At 41.9% G+C, this 17942-nt stretch overlaps 1 protein-coding gene and 1 long non-coding RNA gene across 4 annotated transcripts; one reads left to right on the forward strand and one right to left on the reverse strand.

Moving 5' to 3' along the window:
• Positions 1 to 1037: 1037 nt before the first annotated feature.
• On the reverse strand, positions 1038 to 16172 carry ccdc149a (coiled-coil domain containing 149a). 3 transcript variants are annotated; one of them, XM_030431682.1, is made up of 13 exons: positions 15964 to 16172; positions 14616 to 14777; positions 14426 to 14464; positions 13210 to 13317; positions 13002 to 13118; positions 12195 to 12367; positions 10820 to 10892; positions 10560 to 10644; positions 9750 to 9894; positions 7897 to 7973; positions 7019 to 7051; positions 3641 to 3745; positions 1038 to 2264 (listed from the first exon to the last, which is right to left on the reverse strand). In XM_030431682.1, exons 1-13 carry the CDS (start codon positions 16012 to 16014, stop codon positions 1738 to 1740), a joined length of 1695 nt encoding a protein of 564 aa, XP_030287542.1. In that variant the 5' UTR covers positions 16015 to 16172; the 3' UTR covers positions 1038 to 1737. The 3 variants fall into 3 exon arrangements, with proteins under 3 accessions (XP_030287542.1, XP_030287544.1, XP_030287543.1); XM_030431684.1 differs by lacking the exon at positions 15964 to 16172 and adding an exon at positions 15681 to 15905; XM_030431683.1 differs by lacking the exon at positions 7019 to 7051 and having other exon boundaries at positions 15964 to 16171.
• Positions 10790 to 11646, forward strand: LOC115590337 (uncharacterized). The gene is made up of 2 exons (XR_003985744.1): positions 10790 to 10917; positions 11081 to 11646. It is a non-coding gene; the product is annotated as an uncharacterized LOC115590337 (long non-coding RNA).
• Positions 16173 to 17942: the final 1770 nt, after the last annotated feature.

Raw genomic sequence — 17942 nt, forward strand, 5'->3', positions numbered from 1 at the left:
TATTTTGTGTCAGAGATTAAAAATAGCAAGTGGCCTTCTGCAGAATAAGCAGTTCATGGATTCTGGCTTTGACGCTGCGTTTGCCTGGAGAGGCCAGCTGTCACCTGCGTGCAGGAAGTCTGGGCCTCACCACTGATTCTCTATACACGGCGGGCTCTGGACTTTGGCTGCAGGACAAAACAGGCGTGTCTGCGCATCCATTTTATTTTGATGCCTTTATCTTTGGCTTTTAAGTCACAGAATCATACTGATGTATATTGTTTGTGCACGTGTTAGCATATATATTACAATGAGCTGAGAAACAAAACCAACAACAGTGGTATATAATACAAAATAAGCTTGTACACAGACATCCAAAATATATCTTCCACAGAATTCAGATGCTAATTTGACTAAAAATAGAATTTGAATATTTTTTTTTAGGATTTTAGACACGTCAATGTAGATTTGTGATGTAGGAACAATTCTCTACCAAGGCTGGAAAGAAGAGAATCAAGTTAAGCTGCTCTAATCTGTAAAACAATCAAAAGACTGAGGCTGCTGCCTTTAGAATTAATGAGAGACCAACCTTGTGAACGCTTAGAAATTAGACGGAGCGATTTTCTACGGATATGGGCTCATTTTCTGCTTCAGAACGCCGCCATCAAACAAACCTAATTTGTGTGTGAGAGCTCAAACAAATATTACACCAAGTTCACAAAGTCAGCCTCTGTGTCAGAGTTGAAGTTTTGATCTGATCAAATTCCTGCATGTGTGGTTTCTATCTTAAGGACTGAGCCGATCCTAATATCAATCAAAAGCTATCAGTGCCACTAGACCAGTGGTTCCCTACAGTACTGTTCTCTGTCAGACAGACACCAAACCTCACTTACTGAAAGAGTCATTTAATGTGGATGTTTTTCGTCATGTTCCTATACAACTGAACTCATTTTTAAAATTAGTTGAACCTCTCTACAGTATACCCTAGTTTGGAATCACTAGACTATTATTTGTTTGTGTTGAGGTTTTTTTTGGTTTGAAAAAGACAACAAGACATGTTATATTGCACTGGTTTATGCATTTATATCCATAAATATGAATATACGGCACAATACGTATAAGGCACATGTCATCTCATCTGAATATCAACGTCTGAATGAGGAAAAATTAAAGCCAACTGACTGGTAACATTCACTCATACTGATGAATAAACATCAATAGAATCTCTCATATTAACATTATTAATTTACACATACGTACAAAACATTCATTACGAGTTCTGGTAAGCCAATCGGGACCTCCTGTGAGAGTAACAACAAAATGCCAGACTCAATTTAATGGCGTCCCTTAGGAAGAAGAAGAAAGCAAACAATTGGGATTACCTCATCGCAGGGGAAAGGAGGAAGGGAAAGTGGGGCACCGGAGTTGAGGCTGCCATATTTGTTATTTTCCTAGCTAAATCTTTCCTGTAGGGCATGAAGTTTGCAGCTCCATTGATTTCAAGAGTGTCTGTTCCTGCGCAGCAACAAGCCTGTCTAGATATAAAGTGCACCTCCAGCTCCGTCAGCGGTGGCTGGAAAAGTGTTCTGTTATACTGACTGAGCAGAGGTGGAAAGCGAGCTGGAGAACGCTGGCTACGTTGTGGGAATGTGCGGCAACTGGGGATGTTTAATGCAATTATCAATAAGGACGGCGAGGACAAGGATTTAAATAAACGTTTCAAGTCTTTCGGGGATGTCAGGTCATGCCAAGCTTTCACTATGACGGCACAGACTGACGGTGAATGTCCCAGTCCTCTGTACTCGACACCTCTGAGGCCTTGTTCTCTGGCATTGATATCGAGACTTCTTCAGGTACACTATTAGACTCATCGTCCCCGGATTCACAGGACTGATGACCTGCCTCTGAATCATCCACAGAGGCTTGTTTTATTTGAAACCACGGAAGGTCCGAGTCAGCGGACGGGACGCCCAGCGCCAGAGCTGCCTCTTCGCCCTCCTCCACCGTTGAACCCAGGTCTTCATCCTCCACCCCCTCGACCTCATGCCCCTCCTCTTCCACGGGACTCCGCCCCTCCTCCAGCTCCAAGGTGGCTCCATCTTCCGTCAGGGTCACGATTTCTCCCCCTCTCCTGTCAATCCCATTCGTCTCCAACCCCACCAGAGGCTCCAGGCTGTTGAGCAGTGCAGGTGCGTCTTCCCTGCTGACGCCATCTGTGCCAAGGTCGCTGCCAGCGGTGTGGCATTCCCACAATGATTCATGTGAACTTCTGTCGTGTGACACAACTGGGAGAGGGACGAGGAGACAACTGGTCATTTTAATTACTCACTTGATCTGAAGCCATTGCTACATCATAAAACAAGTACTTTTGCCCTTTTCTGTTCCTCTGACGGAGATCTGCAGTGAGACGGCTGCTGCTGGCTGCTGGTGTGAGATGGCAACAACAAATGCAACATTAATACCAACAACTACAACTTCTTCAACTCCTCCTTTGGGCTCTAATAAGTATGTTCATGATTGATGACCCTAAAGACTATTTTTTCAATTAATTGATTAATCATTAGTCTATAAAATGTCATAAAATTATCATCATCCTTGACTTGTTTGAGCTTTTTCCGGTTGTTTATTACAAGTCCCCTTCTACGTCTAGTTCTAGTTGTTCAGAAATGTTTTGTTTGACTATGATCTTTTACCCGATTGTCCATCTGCATAGACTTGAGTTAAAAATGATTACATTTTTATTTTTGCGTGAATCTTTCCTTTAAAAAGCCCCGTGACAAGGGGCTTAGTAGAAAAAAGAATAGTTGATTGTCAGGGCAGACAGCTACGTTCAAACCTTGTTCATAGATGTGGTGCTGCATTAAGACACTATAATGAAAACCAGATGAAGAGTCAATATAAATCTCTATCTCTGTAATATTTCTATATACTGAAAGAAGAAGGACTATGATGTCATGCCAGTCGATCTCTTTTTCGTGTGAGAAATATTTAAATAAGCTGAAAAAACACAAGGAGAACTTTCCCCTTTTGGAGTTGGACCACTAGAAAGTTATTTCAATTACTTATGTGACTGAAGTGCTTCCATGGCAACAGGCTAAATATAGCAGCAGTGCCCCAGACAAGGGGACGCAAGACAAGTGTGACGCCCCGCATCTCGGCAACAGCAACAGCTTAGTTCTGCTCCTTCGCCAAAATATGCTCTCACTTTGGGGATTACTGACCCATATTTGTGGCTGTGCAGGCAAAAAGGTTAAAGACTGCACATAGAGTCCCAGCCACCTTTTCCTCCACACACACACACACACACACACACACACACGCACATACACGAACATGCAGGAAGAAAGCAACATTACTTGAACTGGCATCCATATTTATGGCCCCCATCCCCCACCTCCTTTCAAAGAGAACACGGCAGAAGTTTCTGAATGTCAGCGGGCGAGAATTTGCTTCACATTTCCAAAATGCCATGGCATTTGGGCAGCTTGCACCAATGAGAGGCAGAGAGGAGTGAAGGCGGGAAGGGAAAGGACTTGGGTTAAGCACGGAAGATAGCAAGGAGTGTTTAGCACGCAGTGGCTAATTGCAGTGTTTACGCCGTTAGCTGTGGGCGCACTCATCAATGGCTGGAGGAGCCAGTTGCACACGATGACACACTCACCTTTGGGTAGCTGCACTGTGGGCTGCATCTTTGGGTGAGACGTGGCACGTGTTGGATGAAGCTCCGGCTGGAGGTTTTCATTCAGTGTGATGTTCTCTCGTGTCCCTGTAACACCACAAACACCGCAGAGACAACACAAAGTAAGCGGTATGAAGAATTCTGCAGGTTCGAGCATCTCGGGACTGGACGGAGCACATGTATCGTGCATACAGACATCACGCACGTATGCATTGCAGTGCTCACAGGAAGTGGCTTCATTTCCCTGTCATCTGTCTTCATTAGTGATGGCTGCACGCCTCTTAGGCTGACACCATATGCTACTCATAGGAGACCGTGCACGAAAAACCAGACATCACAAATACACACACAAAACGGTATTCACATAGACACATGCATACACTCCAGCCCTTTAAGTGTGCACATCAGCCTTCACAGAAACCCTGTGAATAGGCCTCTTTCTCTGACCATTCAAGTGTGAGGCACAAAAACAAACAGAAGAATGAGAAAATGGATGGCTGGGTGACACGATGCGTGAGAATCATGTATGGTGAACGGAGACCATATTGTTATGAATACAGTCCATATTGTTATGGATGCTCAGTGCTGACACTGATGTGGGAGCAGGGAGTGAGAGGGCGGGGTGGGCCGTTTGGATCGACTTCTTTTATGGAGGCAGTGGTATCAATCTTTATGTTTGATTGTTTAGTATCGAACCTTGTTAGTTTTTGTCTTTAGCGGCTTGGCTCTCAGGATGGTCCTCCAATTTGGTCCAGACTGAAAGATTTTTTAAAAATGCTATCTCAACGGATCCTAATGACCCTCTGACTTTTCCTTGAGTGCCAAAATGAGCTTTGCGGTTTTGATTGAAATGTCTCAGTAACTTCTGCATGGACTGCCGTGAAATTCAGTACGAACATCAATGCCCCCTCAGGATAAATTATAATCCCCGGTCAATATTTCAATTCGCCCATTTCTTTGGTTTGTGACCAAATAATTGCAAAACTAATAACATTTTAATTAGCTCCAGCATTACTTCATGCTTAGTGCTAAATAACCAATGTTATCATGCTAACAACTCTAAACAAAGATGGATATATGACGCTAAACATTAAGCATGTATGAACATGTTAGCATGCTGATGTTAGCAATGAGCGTGATGCACGATAACAACGGGACAGCGATGCTAACGTGGAAGTAGTCTGGTTTCTTTTTCTCTTGAATTGTGAGATAATCATTTCAAATAGCCAATGATATTGCGTTACTCATTTCAACTGAGTATCAGCAACAGGTTCATACTGCACCTATGGCTGCAACTAACAGTTAATTTAATTGTTGATTAATCTGTCTGATTAATTTATCGATTAGTTGTTTGGTCAGAAAAGGTGAAAAATGTCAATCAGTGTTTCCAAAAGCCCAATAAATCGTCCTCAAATGTCTTGTTTTGTCCACAACCCAGAGATTTTCAGTTCACTGTCACAGAGGAGGAAAGAAACAGGATCATGTTCACTTTTTTAGAAGCTAGAATCAAAGAAATTTACCTATTTTTGCTTAAAAGATTACTGAGACTGATCAACTGATAATCAAAATAGTGTATTAATATATCATAACTTCTCTTCCTTAAGCTCAGATAGCCAGTAGCTTTAAGACTCTGCTACTTCATCCTGGCGCAGTCTTCAAGTTTTGAGAATTGGACTTTATCGTTACTGGTGGTTACTGATCTGAAGAGCAAACTGAGCAGACTGAGCACAGCAGTGAGTCTCCAGCACCCAGGAGGAGGCAAGAGGCTCCACCAACCTCCTTTGCAGCTGACTGGCAGCTGTCTAGCCGTCTAACCATCTCCTCCTCATCTCATATAGGCATACACGTGACTTTTCTACAATATATGATACTCCAACAACCCGGATCATATACACTGTCTAGCTCTGGGGTGACAAGGAAATTCCTCCCTCTTAACTGACAAGAGTCTGTCATTGGACCAAAACACAGTTATATTCTGCACTCTGGATCCACCTCTGTCTTCTCAGTACCTGCTGCACACTGACAGGCTTTCACCTGCCGTGTTACATTTCAGCTTGCACTCATTCAGCGTGGGGGGTGCGGTGAACAACGAGACTGGTGAGGATCTATCAATCAAAACTTTACCGGACTCACTGCATCGACGGCGTTCTTATTGTTTTTGTCTCTCTCATACAACGTAGTCACCTCTAGTGTTCTCCGGGCCTCAGGTAGGAAGGCAAGGCCCTCCATCTCATCCTGTTTGCCTTTAATATCCGTCAGCACAACTTTGAATCACATCGAGGCCACAGACGCTCACATCTCTCTCTATATTTCTGTCTCCCCAACTGTGGTGGACAGCGTGGTCGTCAGGCACTCTGGGCCCCTCGCCTACAAATTCCCTAATAACGGCACATTCCCCTAAATGTGTTTGTAATGTGGGCAATCATTTTCAGTAATGGATGCTTGTCAGTTTTATAGCGGTGAGAATGACGGTCTCATGACAGGGCACCTCCATTCAGCCGCAGCCCCTCCACCGCTCTGTCGGGTTCATACGCGGCACAACATCTCCCTCCAGTGGAGAACGCGGGGAACTATTTTCTCGGTGGACTCGATTGTCTCCTGGCAAATCAGTCTACATTTAGTAGATTGTTAAAGGTTTAGATTCTTCTTTTCTTTACTCTTGTATTGTGGTAAGCATGATAAAATGGGTTGTGTATATTTGAGAACATCATCATGAGCTGTTGGAAACACTGCAAGGTATTTTTTTCAAATTCTGACATTATAAAAATCAAACAACCAATCAATTAATTGAGAGGAATTTCAGTAGAATTTCTCTACTGTCTCATATGAACAAAAAATGCATATTGGGATCTTTGAGAGCACATTTTAATATCAATCTTACTCTCATTTCCCAAAAAAGCATTAATTTAAGTGCAGTTCCCCCCAAAAATGGGAATACCCAATGTGGTTATCAATTCAAATTCTCTTTTTTCTGACAACACAGTCTGCAACATGTCGTCTTCTCACATGATTTATGATTCAAATTGTTGCCTGTGAGATTCTGAGCGCATTTTAAACCAGAAGACAATGGTGTGCAATCTTGAAATGTCTCTCCTACCGTTAAAACATGATGTCCTCGCGGCACTTTTGTAAAATTCAACACAGATCCACTTAGACGAGAGGGATGAGTCTGTATTATTCAGGCAGCCTGCTTGAGTCAATGCTATCGTGAACAAACACATGAGCGGGTGGTCAATGGAGTTGACACATTGTAAACGGTGGGCATGAGGTGACACGCTTTCTGGGCGTCTGCCCAGATTTGTCCTGGCATGACATAGTGGAGGGCACGGATGGGCTAAGTGGGGCAGAAGGAATACATACTCCCAATTCCCACGGATACGCGGTAGGTCAAGCCTGAGATGCAGCCAGAAAGAGAAAGACACACTGTTATAAACATAAAACCGTATTAATGGATTTAGATTAAATAAGAAAGAAGAAGGGAAATACATTAAAAATTGCAAGCGAGAACATTTAGAAAAAATTAGTGTTTTTCTTTACTCATAAAACATAAATGATAAAACACAGTGTGAGCAAAAATGTTCACCTCAAATTTCCACAGCAAATTATTAATTACAAAGCTCAGACATTGCAGTTTATCACGACTTAACTGTAAATTACATTATGTAAACTCTCTCACACACACACACACACACACACACACACACACCCATAGTCACATGGTCATGTTTACTTATGGCGTGGCACAGTCGCAGGTACCCACCAGCTCAAAGCCGACGCACAAATAGTGACACAGTCTTTGCAAGAGTGGGTACATACAGAGGTTGAGACTGATGAGTTACTTCACAGTGAGATAGAATTAAGTTCCTCATCATGACCAACAGCTCACTATAAAAACTGCAGCTCTAATTTTTACCAACATTTTCTTAAAAATGTCTGTTTGTAGCTGGAATACAGACAAACTTTTAAAAAAGTACACATAAATATTTGTAAGGTGATGACCAACATGACTACCTAATACACAAAACCACAATAATCTGTATCCATGAAAAGTGTTTACCTATTCTTAAGCATGAAAGACGGAATTACTGTCAAATTATTGTCATTACTCTGTATCTGTTTCATAACTGGACTGTGTTTGATCTGAGAGGAGATCATGGAGGGTTTGGTTTCACGAGTGCAGTATACTTTAAATATTTTAGTTTTTTGTGAAAGATTCAACACTTGTTCTTGAGACCCACCTGGAAGACTCCACAGTCCTGAAACCTCCAGCGTCTTCAGCTTCCTCTCCAAATCCGCAACCCTGTTTCCGAGGATCCTGCAGGCCAAGAGTGGAGGGTCAGGTGACGTGGGAACCGCAAATATCATTTGTGTGTGTTCATGTTTCACAGTTCAGTGTTTGCCTTGCAGGTGGAGAGGGACTCTCGGAACAGGCAAGCAAACATTATGGCCTGGCTGCACCAACAAGGATTCATTTTTGGAACCGATTGAATCGCGTGTTAATTTTAAATTATGTTGAAAACATAAAATCATAAAATGACTTCAAAGTTGAGGAGGCTTAACTTTTATAATGTTGCCTTCTTAAATGGATGAAAGTTGATAGGGACTCTGTCTCTCCTTTTTTTATCCTTTATCACTTGGCCATACTTTTCCACCATCATGTGTAGGCTAAGTACATTTTAGCTTGCTAGCATACGGTGTAATATTTTTGTGAAAGAATACAGAGTAACTGAAAGTCAACAGGTTTTTCTCCCTCTCTAATATTTAGTAGTTCCCGAGAGCAAACAGATTTATTGCTCGTTTCTTTTATCTATTTATTAAAGGAGTCATCACCTGGTCTTTTACATATCCAGTCCCTCTTGGATCGCTTCGGATCAATTCTTAAAACTTATTAGAAAAAAATCAAATAAAAAAAAATCAAACATAGAGCTTGTTCTGCCACTTTTTCATACCGCTACTTTCTCACGCGAGATTATGCGCGAGGTTTTGACCGGTCCGGATGTGCATTGTATTAATATGTAATGAGGTGCGCGTTGATTGGCCGCAGGAAGGACAGAGCCGGAATGGGGGGCGAGCCTGCATGCACACAGACTCCACAACATAAACAGCCCGCTGTCATGGCGCACACACTAAATGACGAACCTTACGGAATTCAGGCATTTATGTACGAGCCGGAGTCGGAAACCGAACGGGAGAGTGAAGAGGCAGAGACGGTGAAGAGACACGTTTACAGCAGGATGTCTCTGAATGGTAAATTCTTTTTTTTTCCGTCTTACTTTTCACACTCGTGTTTTACATGTAAGACCTGAGTTTTAATGCTGGCGGTCACGATGTATGGCGTGAAAATGACAGAGAAATAAGCAGATTCGGGGTGCTCACTCTGGCTGAGGACGGCTGTGAGCTGATGCATATGCAAGTAGCCTCCTGTGGTAACGTCACCACAGGAGCAGAGTCAAAATCTCGTGCTTTAGGAATAGCGCACTACTGTGCGCTATTCCTGTTCGGAAAAAGAGCCAAAGCGAAAAAAATAAGCCACTTTCAAACTCCAGCTTTTCAGGCAAGTTTCAACAGAGGTCCAACACCAATATGCATGATTTAACGAGAGAAATTGCGATTTCCGGGTGATGACTCCTTTAATATTTGGGCAAGCAAGCATCTCTATTGATTAATCTCCACTTTTGTGCTACAGAGTTCTGCTTAATTTTAAATCTGCATTTCAATATTTTAAACCTCATTTTGCCAAACAGAACTAGTCTTAGATCAAATCAGAGGTCCACTGTGCAGGATTTAGGAGAATTTAGAGGCAAAAATGGAGTGTAATGTGTTTTGTTTTTTCATTCGTTCCTGAAACTAAGACTTGTTGGGCTTCCGATAACTTATCATATGTTTATATCTACAGAAGGAACGGATCCTCTTCCAAGTAGTCAGCTGTGTGGCACCACTGTGTTTCTACAGTGGTCCAGAATGGACAAACCAAATGCAGGCTTGTAGGGGAGAGTGAGGCAAAGAGTGTTCAGCTGGGTGCGTTCTGCAACCTCACCGCCAAACCCTACCCTAGTGTGTCAGGCGGGTTAAGTGAAAGATGAAGCGTTACCTGTTGGTGTGCCTCTGGTGCTGGATGACCAGGTTCTTCTCATGGATGGTCTCCAGCAGAGCCGTAGCAAGGGACTTGAGGTCGGAGATGGACTGAGGCGTGGCTGGCAGGCTGCAGCCCTGCTCCTCCAGGAGCATCTCCTGGACTAAAAAGGAGGAGTAGAGAGTGAGGAAAAAAGAAAGAGAAATGGAAGGGAAGAGAATAAAAGTTTTACTTGAAGCCACAAGTGTTAACGACACCATCGATGAAAAAAACTGACCTCATTTACCATGATATCCTGGGTACTAACCTAAAACCTGCCAATAATGCCCCAATAAAACTTTCACAGAACTTAGAATATATATAAAAGACAGAAAAGCAGTAATAAAACAAGAGATGGGGAAAACAGCATGACAAGTGCAAGACAGAGATGGAAAGTCGGAAACAGCTGTCTGCTAGGTGACACTCTCCTAACTTTAACTTCGGAGCCCACTGTGCTGCTTCTGCCAGCAGCTGTCAGTCATCATGGCAGGCTCATTTTCCTGCCAGTGGTGCTCTCCACCGCTCAGAATACAATTAGTAACCCAGCTGGTGTCCGGGCGGTGGCTTGAAGGATCGGCAAAACACAGGAGTTATTAAATAATGCAATGAGGCGCGGCCAGAAACAAAGAAAGAAACCAATATGTTATACTGAGAGGAGAATCAGTTGCAGAGCTTAAGGTGTCAAAAACTACTCTACATGCTCTAAAACAGAGGGCACATTATCTCTTCCAATAGTCCGGTATCTGTTTAAAGAGAATTCAGAGAGAGCTGAACAGTTTGTGTTCTCACCTTGCTTGGCTGAGAGGACTCCAGTGAGAGGACTGCTGTTTGATTTCCCGTATGTGCTGGAGTTCTTCCTCCTCTCCAGAGCCGTCTGTGCAGAGGGAAAACAAGAGAATAAAGCTCGCTGTGCCACGTTTGATAAACATTTCAAATCAAAGCAACCGCTTTTAGGGTGAGTGCACATGCAAAAGACTACAGATTTTAAAAAATCATAAAGCAGCTGTACATTTCCACTTTCACAGAGGCATTCCTTCCTTGTTTCCTACCTTGTACTTCATGATGTTAGATTTCAGCAGGTTCACCTCCTCTTGTACTTGGCTGAACCGCTCATGCAAATACCTGCAGAAATAATAATCACAGTCAGGTATGTACATGCAGTAACAGAGACTAATAGTTGAAACTGTTAGTTGAAACTCTGAAAAATATGAATATTTGAATAACAAACTTGGAAAGGACATCAAAACAATATATTTTATGTATTTTAAACTGCTTGATCTTTGTGCTACACTCTGTTGCTTTGTCAAAAGGCCATCAGTCAGTGGAAAAACATGTATCACCTATGGCAGAAATACTATGATCAGCGTTGGAGACGAAAGCACGTATTTTGGATTAAGAGCAGAGGACTTTCATGTCCCGCTGCGTTTTTCGCCCCATCCAACCTGACCAGCTGGACCACCCCAGGGAGGAAGAGAGTCGGTATAAGAGTCATGCTAGTTCAGATGGTTTGAGGCTGCTCCTGGTTGATGTCAGGTCGCAGGAAAAAGGAACTGGACAAGATTGGACTCAGGCTGGCAAAACAACATAAAATCAGAGACTGTTGTGCCCACAGTGACCCGTCTCCACCACAACATCTCGGATGGAGCTGTTGTACTCAATGTTTAGACCGTGTTCTGAGCCGACAGAGTGCAGAACCACAGCTGGATAAGGAGCTAAAGAAGCTTAGTGTTCAGACACAGTCAAAGTGTTTTCCTAACGTCAAACTTTTGATGTGAAGATGCCGACAAAATCATCATCACCAACTTGTTGCTACAACACAAATTCAAAAGATGCACTTTTATCTTTATGTCTACTTTAATAAAAATAACTGCATATATGTCCTGTAATTTGTGTAGCGTCAAGGAGTTCATGAAGTTCCATATCATAATGCAACCCTGTGTATAATGAAAATTATATTACCTTGTACCTTATTACTGTTCTTTATTTGGCAGACTGCCACCACATACATATTACCTCCCATAACCATTTAAAGTAGTTGGGGAAAAAATAAAAAATAAAAAATAAAAAATCAGCCTCTGTGTTTTTGTTTTGACAAATATTAAGTCACTAAAATAGCGGTTAAGTAGCTCTATTCATTAGTTTATAAAAAAATATATAGTAAAAATTGAACTAATTAGTATAGAATGGCTCCATGACACACTGACATATTGCTGTATTAGTCTAAGCTCAGTAATATAATGAGAATAAAAACAATGCGTGACCTGAAGGTTTGTTTGGTCCAATTTGGAAAAGTCACCAAGTTGTTTTTTTGTCAAAAATTTTAAATACTAATTTTAAAAAAACTAGACGTGTATCAGGCTTGAAACAATGTGGTAACTGAGGAGGTGCTGTGAGGTAGATATCTGCCTTTTCAGCCCCACTTACCTGTTCTCCATGCAGAGGGCATCCACATCGATGATGCGTGCCTCACGGTTTCCCAAGATGTGGTTGAGCTCCACGTTTACTCGGTAGGCCTTGTCCCTGAACACATTCCGCTCCGACTTCACATCCTGCAGCTCGTCTGTCAGAGCCTTCATGTTGTGCTCCATTTCCTCCATCTAGCAAAAAGGTAACAAGGCAAAAAAACATTCATAAGAGAAGCCACTGAAATATATTTAAAAGCTTTGTTTACTAGAGTAAAGTGTGCTGAGAATGCCTACACTGTTTTCAGCAATCAGCAACACATCTACTGTTTTCAGATGATTAGGGTACCTCGTTCAAGAACACCGCAGCAGCTGGTTTAAAGGAGGGAAAAGTATGTTTCATCAAAATAATAAAACTGCGAAACAACACCAGCAATGCCTCAGAAAACAGCAAACACTGGCGTGTGACGATAGGAATGAGGCGAGAATAGTTCCAGAAATGAGGCATGGCCGTGAAACACAATGCAAAATGTGAATGAATGGTGTTGTGATCTACTGAGGCCATTTTTAAAGAAATCTGCAACTGATTTCTCTCAGTATCAATAGTCCCTTTTCAAAACAAAACAGTAAAGTTCCTTGTATGATTTCACGTGTTTGGCCACTAAAGCTGATTCTAAGAGAACAAGAAGAAGCTAAACATTTGAAAACCTTTAGGAACTAAATGTAGTCCCCTGTCGCTCTGGTGCGTGAAGGTTTCTTACTTCCAGAGAGGGTTCCCGGACCCCTGGAAAACTAAAAATACAAAAAATACAAAAGGAAACACGTCAACCTGTAGGCTCGCTCTCTCCAGCTGTTGAACTAGATCCTCCCGTTCGTGGGCGGGGAAATGGCGTGCCCCCACCTCCTCGTCCCCCAACCTCTGTCGAGTGATGGTCATCCTCAGCAGCTGTGGTTAAAAAAAGAAACATGTACAATTCACTGCTACTCACGCACTGGATTGAGGGAGAGGGTCACGTTAAATTGCTTTTAAGTTTCACCTTGTTATCCCCCTGGGCCTCTGTAAGCCTCTGAGTCAGCTCCTTCACCTCCTCGGAAAGCTGTTTCGCTCGTTCTCTCGAGTCTCTCAACAGCTGAGCCAGGTTCACCTGAGGAGAAGGTGGAGGGGACGAGCGAATAAAGTGAGGACACTTAAAGAGAGAGACACAGAGAAGCAACACAGTCGAAAACTGCAAAGCAGCAGGTGACAGGCCACTTGACCCATCATGATCCCCGATATTACTCATTCACTTATTCCTCCACTAACAGGAACAACTGATAACATATACTGAATGACTGTTTTTATTTACTGCTTTTGAATGCATCGTGCATCAACAAACACTGGACTCAATCAATTTTCAAGATCAAAAGATCGAAAGGACAAAGACAGAAGGATTATGTTCGGCAGCAACACTCACGGTTATGTCTGATTTCTCACCTATATTACACTTGTAGCAGTCTCAGCTCAGATTACCAGTTTATAAATACATGACATGATCAATTTCACAATATCTTCACATCAGCAAAATCACAGCTCAGAAGTACATTTTTAAAACTTAGTATATGAAACCTTACAAAAAGTGTAAATACAGTTTTTTATGATAAATATTAGCAGATATATGAGCTATAAGAAAATAAAATTCAAAAAATTTCAAATCACAACTGAAAAACACCCCCTCAGTCATTCATTTTAAAAATCACATGCAGAGAATCTATTTCAATGCAGATTTTAATCCGCCAGTGACCTTTTTCTTCAACCAATGTACAATGTATGCATAAAAAAGTGATGTAATTTGCATTTTCCTCACAGCACTGATTTTTTGTTTGTCCTCTAAAAAGCAAGACTCCTTTATATAATGCAACGCAGCACCCAACTCTTTATATGTGGCTGTCGGCGCGCCCTTGAAAGCACCACGAGACAGAGTCCTACAGGACAACTACAAGACACACCCACCATATCATTTATCCAAACTATAATTAACTGCTATAGGAAACACGGCTTGTCCAATAGAAAGTCTACAAGCAGCAGATAACCGTCTGTCTGTGTTTGCCCATGAGATCCTGTATTTGATTTGATCTCAGGTCATCCTTACTGTTCTCAAAATCAACACAGAAAGGGAGAGAGCAGCTTGAATCAACCATCTCATGATAATTACACTCTAACATAATGAAGGCAAAGCAGTACGACAGTTCTCAAAATCAACAACGACAACTTACTTGATTGCGTTTCTCTGGCGGCAAAGAGGGGTCACCGTCCTGTAAGATAAAAAGAGTTACACAACAAAAATCATCTAATATAATTATCATGTTACATTATGCACTGACTGCAGCATCAGATGGTACTAATAAAAGACAAATTCTGTGCATGTGGACACATAACATCTCCTTGAAACTTTGAGCCACTCACAATAAGTTCCCTGTACTTTTTCTTGAGTCCCTGGTGACGCTCCCTCAGCTGGTTGGCCATCAGCTTGTACTGGTCTCTCTCCTGCTGACACGTATCCAGCTCCTTGGACAGAATGAGCAGGGCTTCCTTCTTACTCTCCAGCTTGCGTTTACACACCAGGAACTACAACAAAAGGCAAACACAAGGACAGAACGGCGAGCAGTGGCATAATCAGTCATATTATTGTGGGATACAGTTGAATAAAGAGCCCTGTACATAACATCCATTAATTATAACACCTTGTTCTTTGCTTTGTAACCTCCTACAGACCTGAACCTGGGATGGAGATGGATCAAATTACTGAGCTGTAACTGACCCGTTCCCCACAGGTGGATGAACACACACCTGAGCCAAGTGTTTAAAGCGTAGATAAGACGCAGCTTGATAGCGGTCAGACCAGCTCATAACCAAATTACATAGCAGCAGCTGCCATGGAGCTGAATGTGCAGGAGTAGTGTGTGGTAAAGATTGTATGGTTTGAAGCACAACCATACTAATCACTTATGCAAAGCTGCATCTGATGACTATTGAAACAGATGACTATTCTCCCACTTATACTCTTTGTCTTTTTTACTTTCTCAATTTTTTTCTTTAAAAAATGACCAAAATAATTATTCAATTAGTTGCTAGTTATCAGTGGACGTCTCTTCTTAATCATGGCCACATAAACAGTGCCTGAAAGCTGCACGAAAATCTAAATAAGCGACTTTTATTTTGATTTTGATTAACGAGATTAATGAGCCGTGGCTTGAACAGGTGTGGTGTTTCAATCAGCATTACAAAGCTATTGATGTTAGCATTTTAATATCTATATATAAACAAAATCTATGTAAATATAAACGCATTTTATTTGTTTTACTACTTAAATTTACGCTACTCCCGTCAGGATATTGGTTTACATTGCGTTTTCACCTACAAGATGCATCTGTCTGTTTATAATAAACCCACACAGGTCGACTTTTACTCATTAGCTTTAAATGAACGTATGCTAGTAACACTGCTAGCATACCCACAGGTGGGTTTTACCTGGTCTGTACGGCACCACGCGCGTTCAGAGGTGGGCAGGACCGTTACTGCATCCACCGACAGAGACACCCGGAGACGGATGCTGTCGGCCTGTCAAGGTGGCATGCTAACCCTGTCCCATCGATCAGTGATTAGCCTTTAGCTGAAGACGTAACTTACAGGTAAAGGTTTTCTGTGTAATGTTAATAAGCTAACAGCTCGTTCCATATGGACAGAAAGGGAGCTTCTGTACGAATCAGTCCGACTCCGCAACAGCTGTTGACGGTCTCCGTCGCTCTCTTACCTCGCTGACGAGCCCCTGCCAGTCACTCTCACTCCTCTTGGCAGACTGCATTATCCCAAATATATATATATTTATTTTTATTTTTACTAAACGTCAGGATACGAGGCGCCTGTCTGCCTCCGCCCGAGCTGCCTCTCCTCCTCCGTTTGTTTATCTTCTGCAACGTCACTTTTTTTCCCCAGCTCTGCTGTCAAGTCTCGCGCAATGAAAACGGATATGACTTCCGGTAGAGATTAAACGACTTCCGGCACAGAGTTGAAAATTAAATGATCGTTTAGAAACACTATTTTGAGCAATAATAGACATACAGATTTGAATAAGTTATGAAACACCGGGAAGACTGCTTCTTTTAAAAATATATGAAATAAATAAATATAAAATTAAAGCACCTGAACCGCTGAAACGGAAATTTAATGTCTCCTTCAAAATAAAAGCGGAACGTTAGAACATCTGTAACATGGTGAGCATATTTTAACTTGCTTATTTTTTAAATGCTCTATTTATCCTCACTTAAGCTTTTATAATTTTTAACTTTATTAAACTTGGCCTTAATTCTCATTTTGCTTTAGAGTAATTTTGCGCAAACTCACCTAGGGCCCCCCAGTTCATGTCAAATCAAATCAAACCAAATCAAATCAAATCAAAGCAATTTTATTTATATAGCCAAAAAACACAAATTGCCTCAGTGGGCTCTGCAATCTGTACAATGAACGACATCCTCTGTCCTTAGACCCTTGATCCGAGTGAGGAAAAACTTCACATATAGAGAAAAAAAACCTTTTAACAGGAAAAAAAAAAAGAAATGGAAGAAACCTCAGGAAGAGCCACAGGGGAGGGATCCCTCTTCCAGGACGGACAGACATACAATAGATGTCGAATGTACCGAACAGAAAAACGTAATCCCAATTTACTAATTGCATTGACAGTATATCTTATAGAAATTATATAATATGTGTAAAGTGTGTGGATCCAGGAGATGACTGAGCAGGCCAACGCGTCGCGGTAAACAAGACCTCTTCTCCAATGTGGTGACCTGAAAGAGGGCAGGCCACACAAGATAATTAGCAGTAAAACTGGAAAGATCAGAGTGAATAAGGTATCAAATTTTACAGGAAAACAGATATATTAATATATTAAGATGTATTCATAGTCAAGCTGAGGAGAGCTGCAATGATCCAGCAGAGCCAAGGGTATGATCCGTCAATGTGATAGGCAGTCGGAGCCAGGAGAGAGGGATGCTTCCAGGGGCCGTGGTCCATCAGAGGGGAGTCTGAATGAAAAGAGAGAAGGAGGAGGAGAAGGAGGAGGAGGAGGAGGAGGAGGAAGAGAAGGAGGAGGAGGAGAAGGAGGAGGAGGAAGGGGAGAAGGAGGAGGAGGAGGAGGAGAGGAGGAGGAGGAGGAGGAGAAGGAGGAGGTCGGGGGGTAGAGGAGGAGGAGGAGGATAAAGCTGTCTGTAGCTTCATCCTCCTGAGAGAGTGACAAAGCTTGCAGCTCGTGGGAAAAGAAAAGAAAAAATAAGTAAGAAAAATGCCATGTTATCAGAATAAACACTGATCTCGTCAACAGGATAATGTGAATTCTAATACTATTGTGAAGTCATTGAGACTGAGACCGACAAACCTGAATGCATTTGGTGAGAGGGAGGACGACTCTCCACGGGTCAGCGCGGTTCCGTTCCATCCATCCATCCATCGTCTGTAACTGCTTTATCCCTTTCCAGGGGGTCGCGGGGTGTTGCTGCTGGAGCCAATCCCAGCTGTCTCTGGGTGAGGTCAGGTGAACAGTATTTATGTATTTTTTTAATCTTTTTTTTTTCTCTTTTTTGTGTTTTTTTGTTTGATTTTTCTCTTTTCTTTTTTGTTTACTTTTGGGATTTTTTTCTCTTTTTTTCTTTTCTTTTCTTTTTTGTGTTTTTTTGTTTGATTTTTCTCTTTTCTTTTTTGTTTACTTTTAGGATTTTTTTCTCTTTTTTTTCTTTT

This window comes from Sparus aurata, chromosome 10, assembly GCF_900880675.1.
Source record: "Sparus aurata chromosome 10, fSpaAur1.1, whole genome shotgun sequence".
NCBI lineage: Eukaryota > Metazoa > Chordata > Actinopteri > Spariformes > Sparidae > Sparus > Sparus aurata.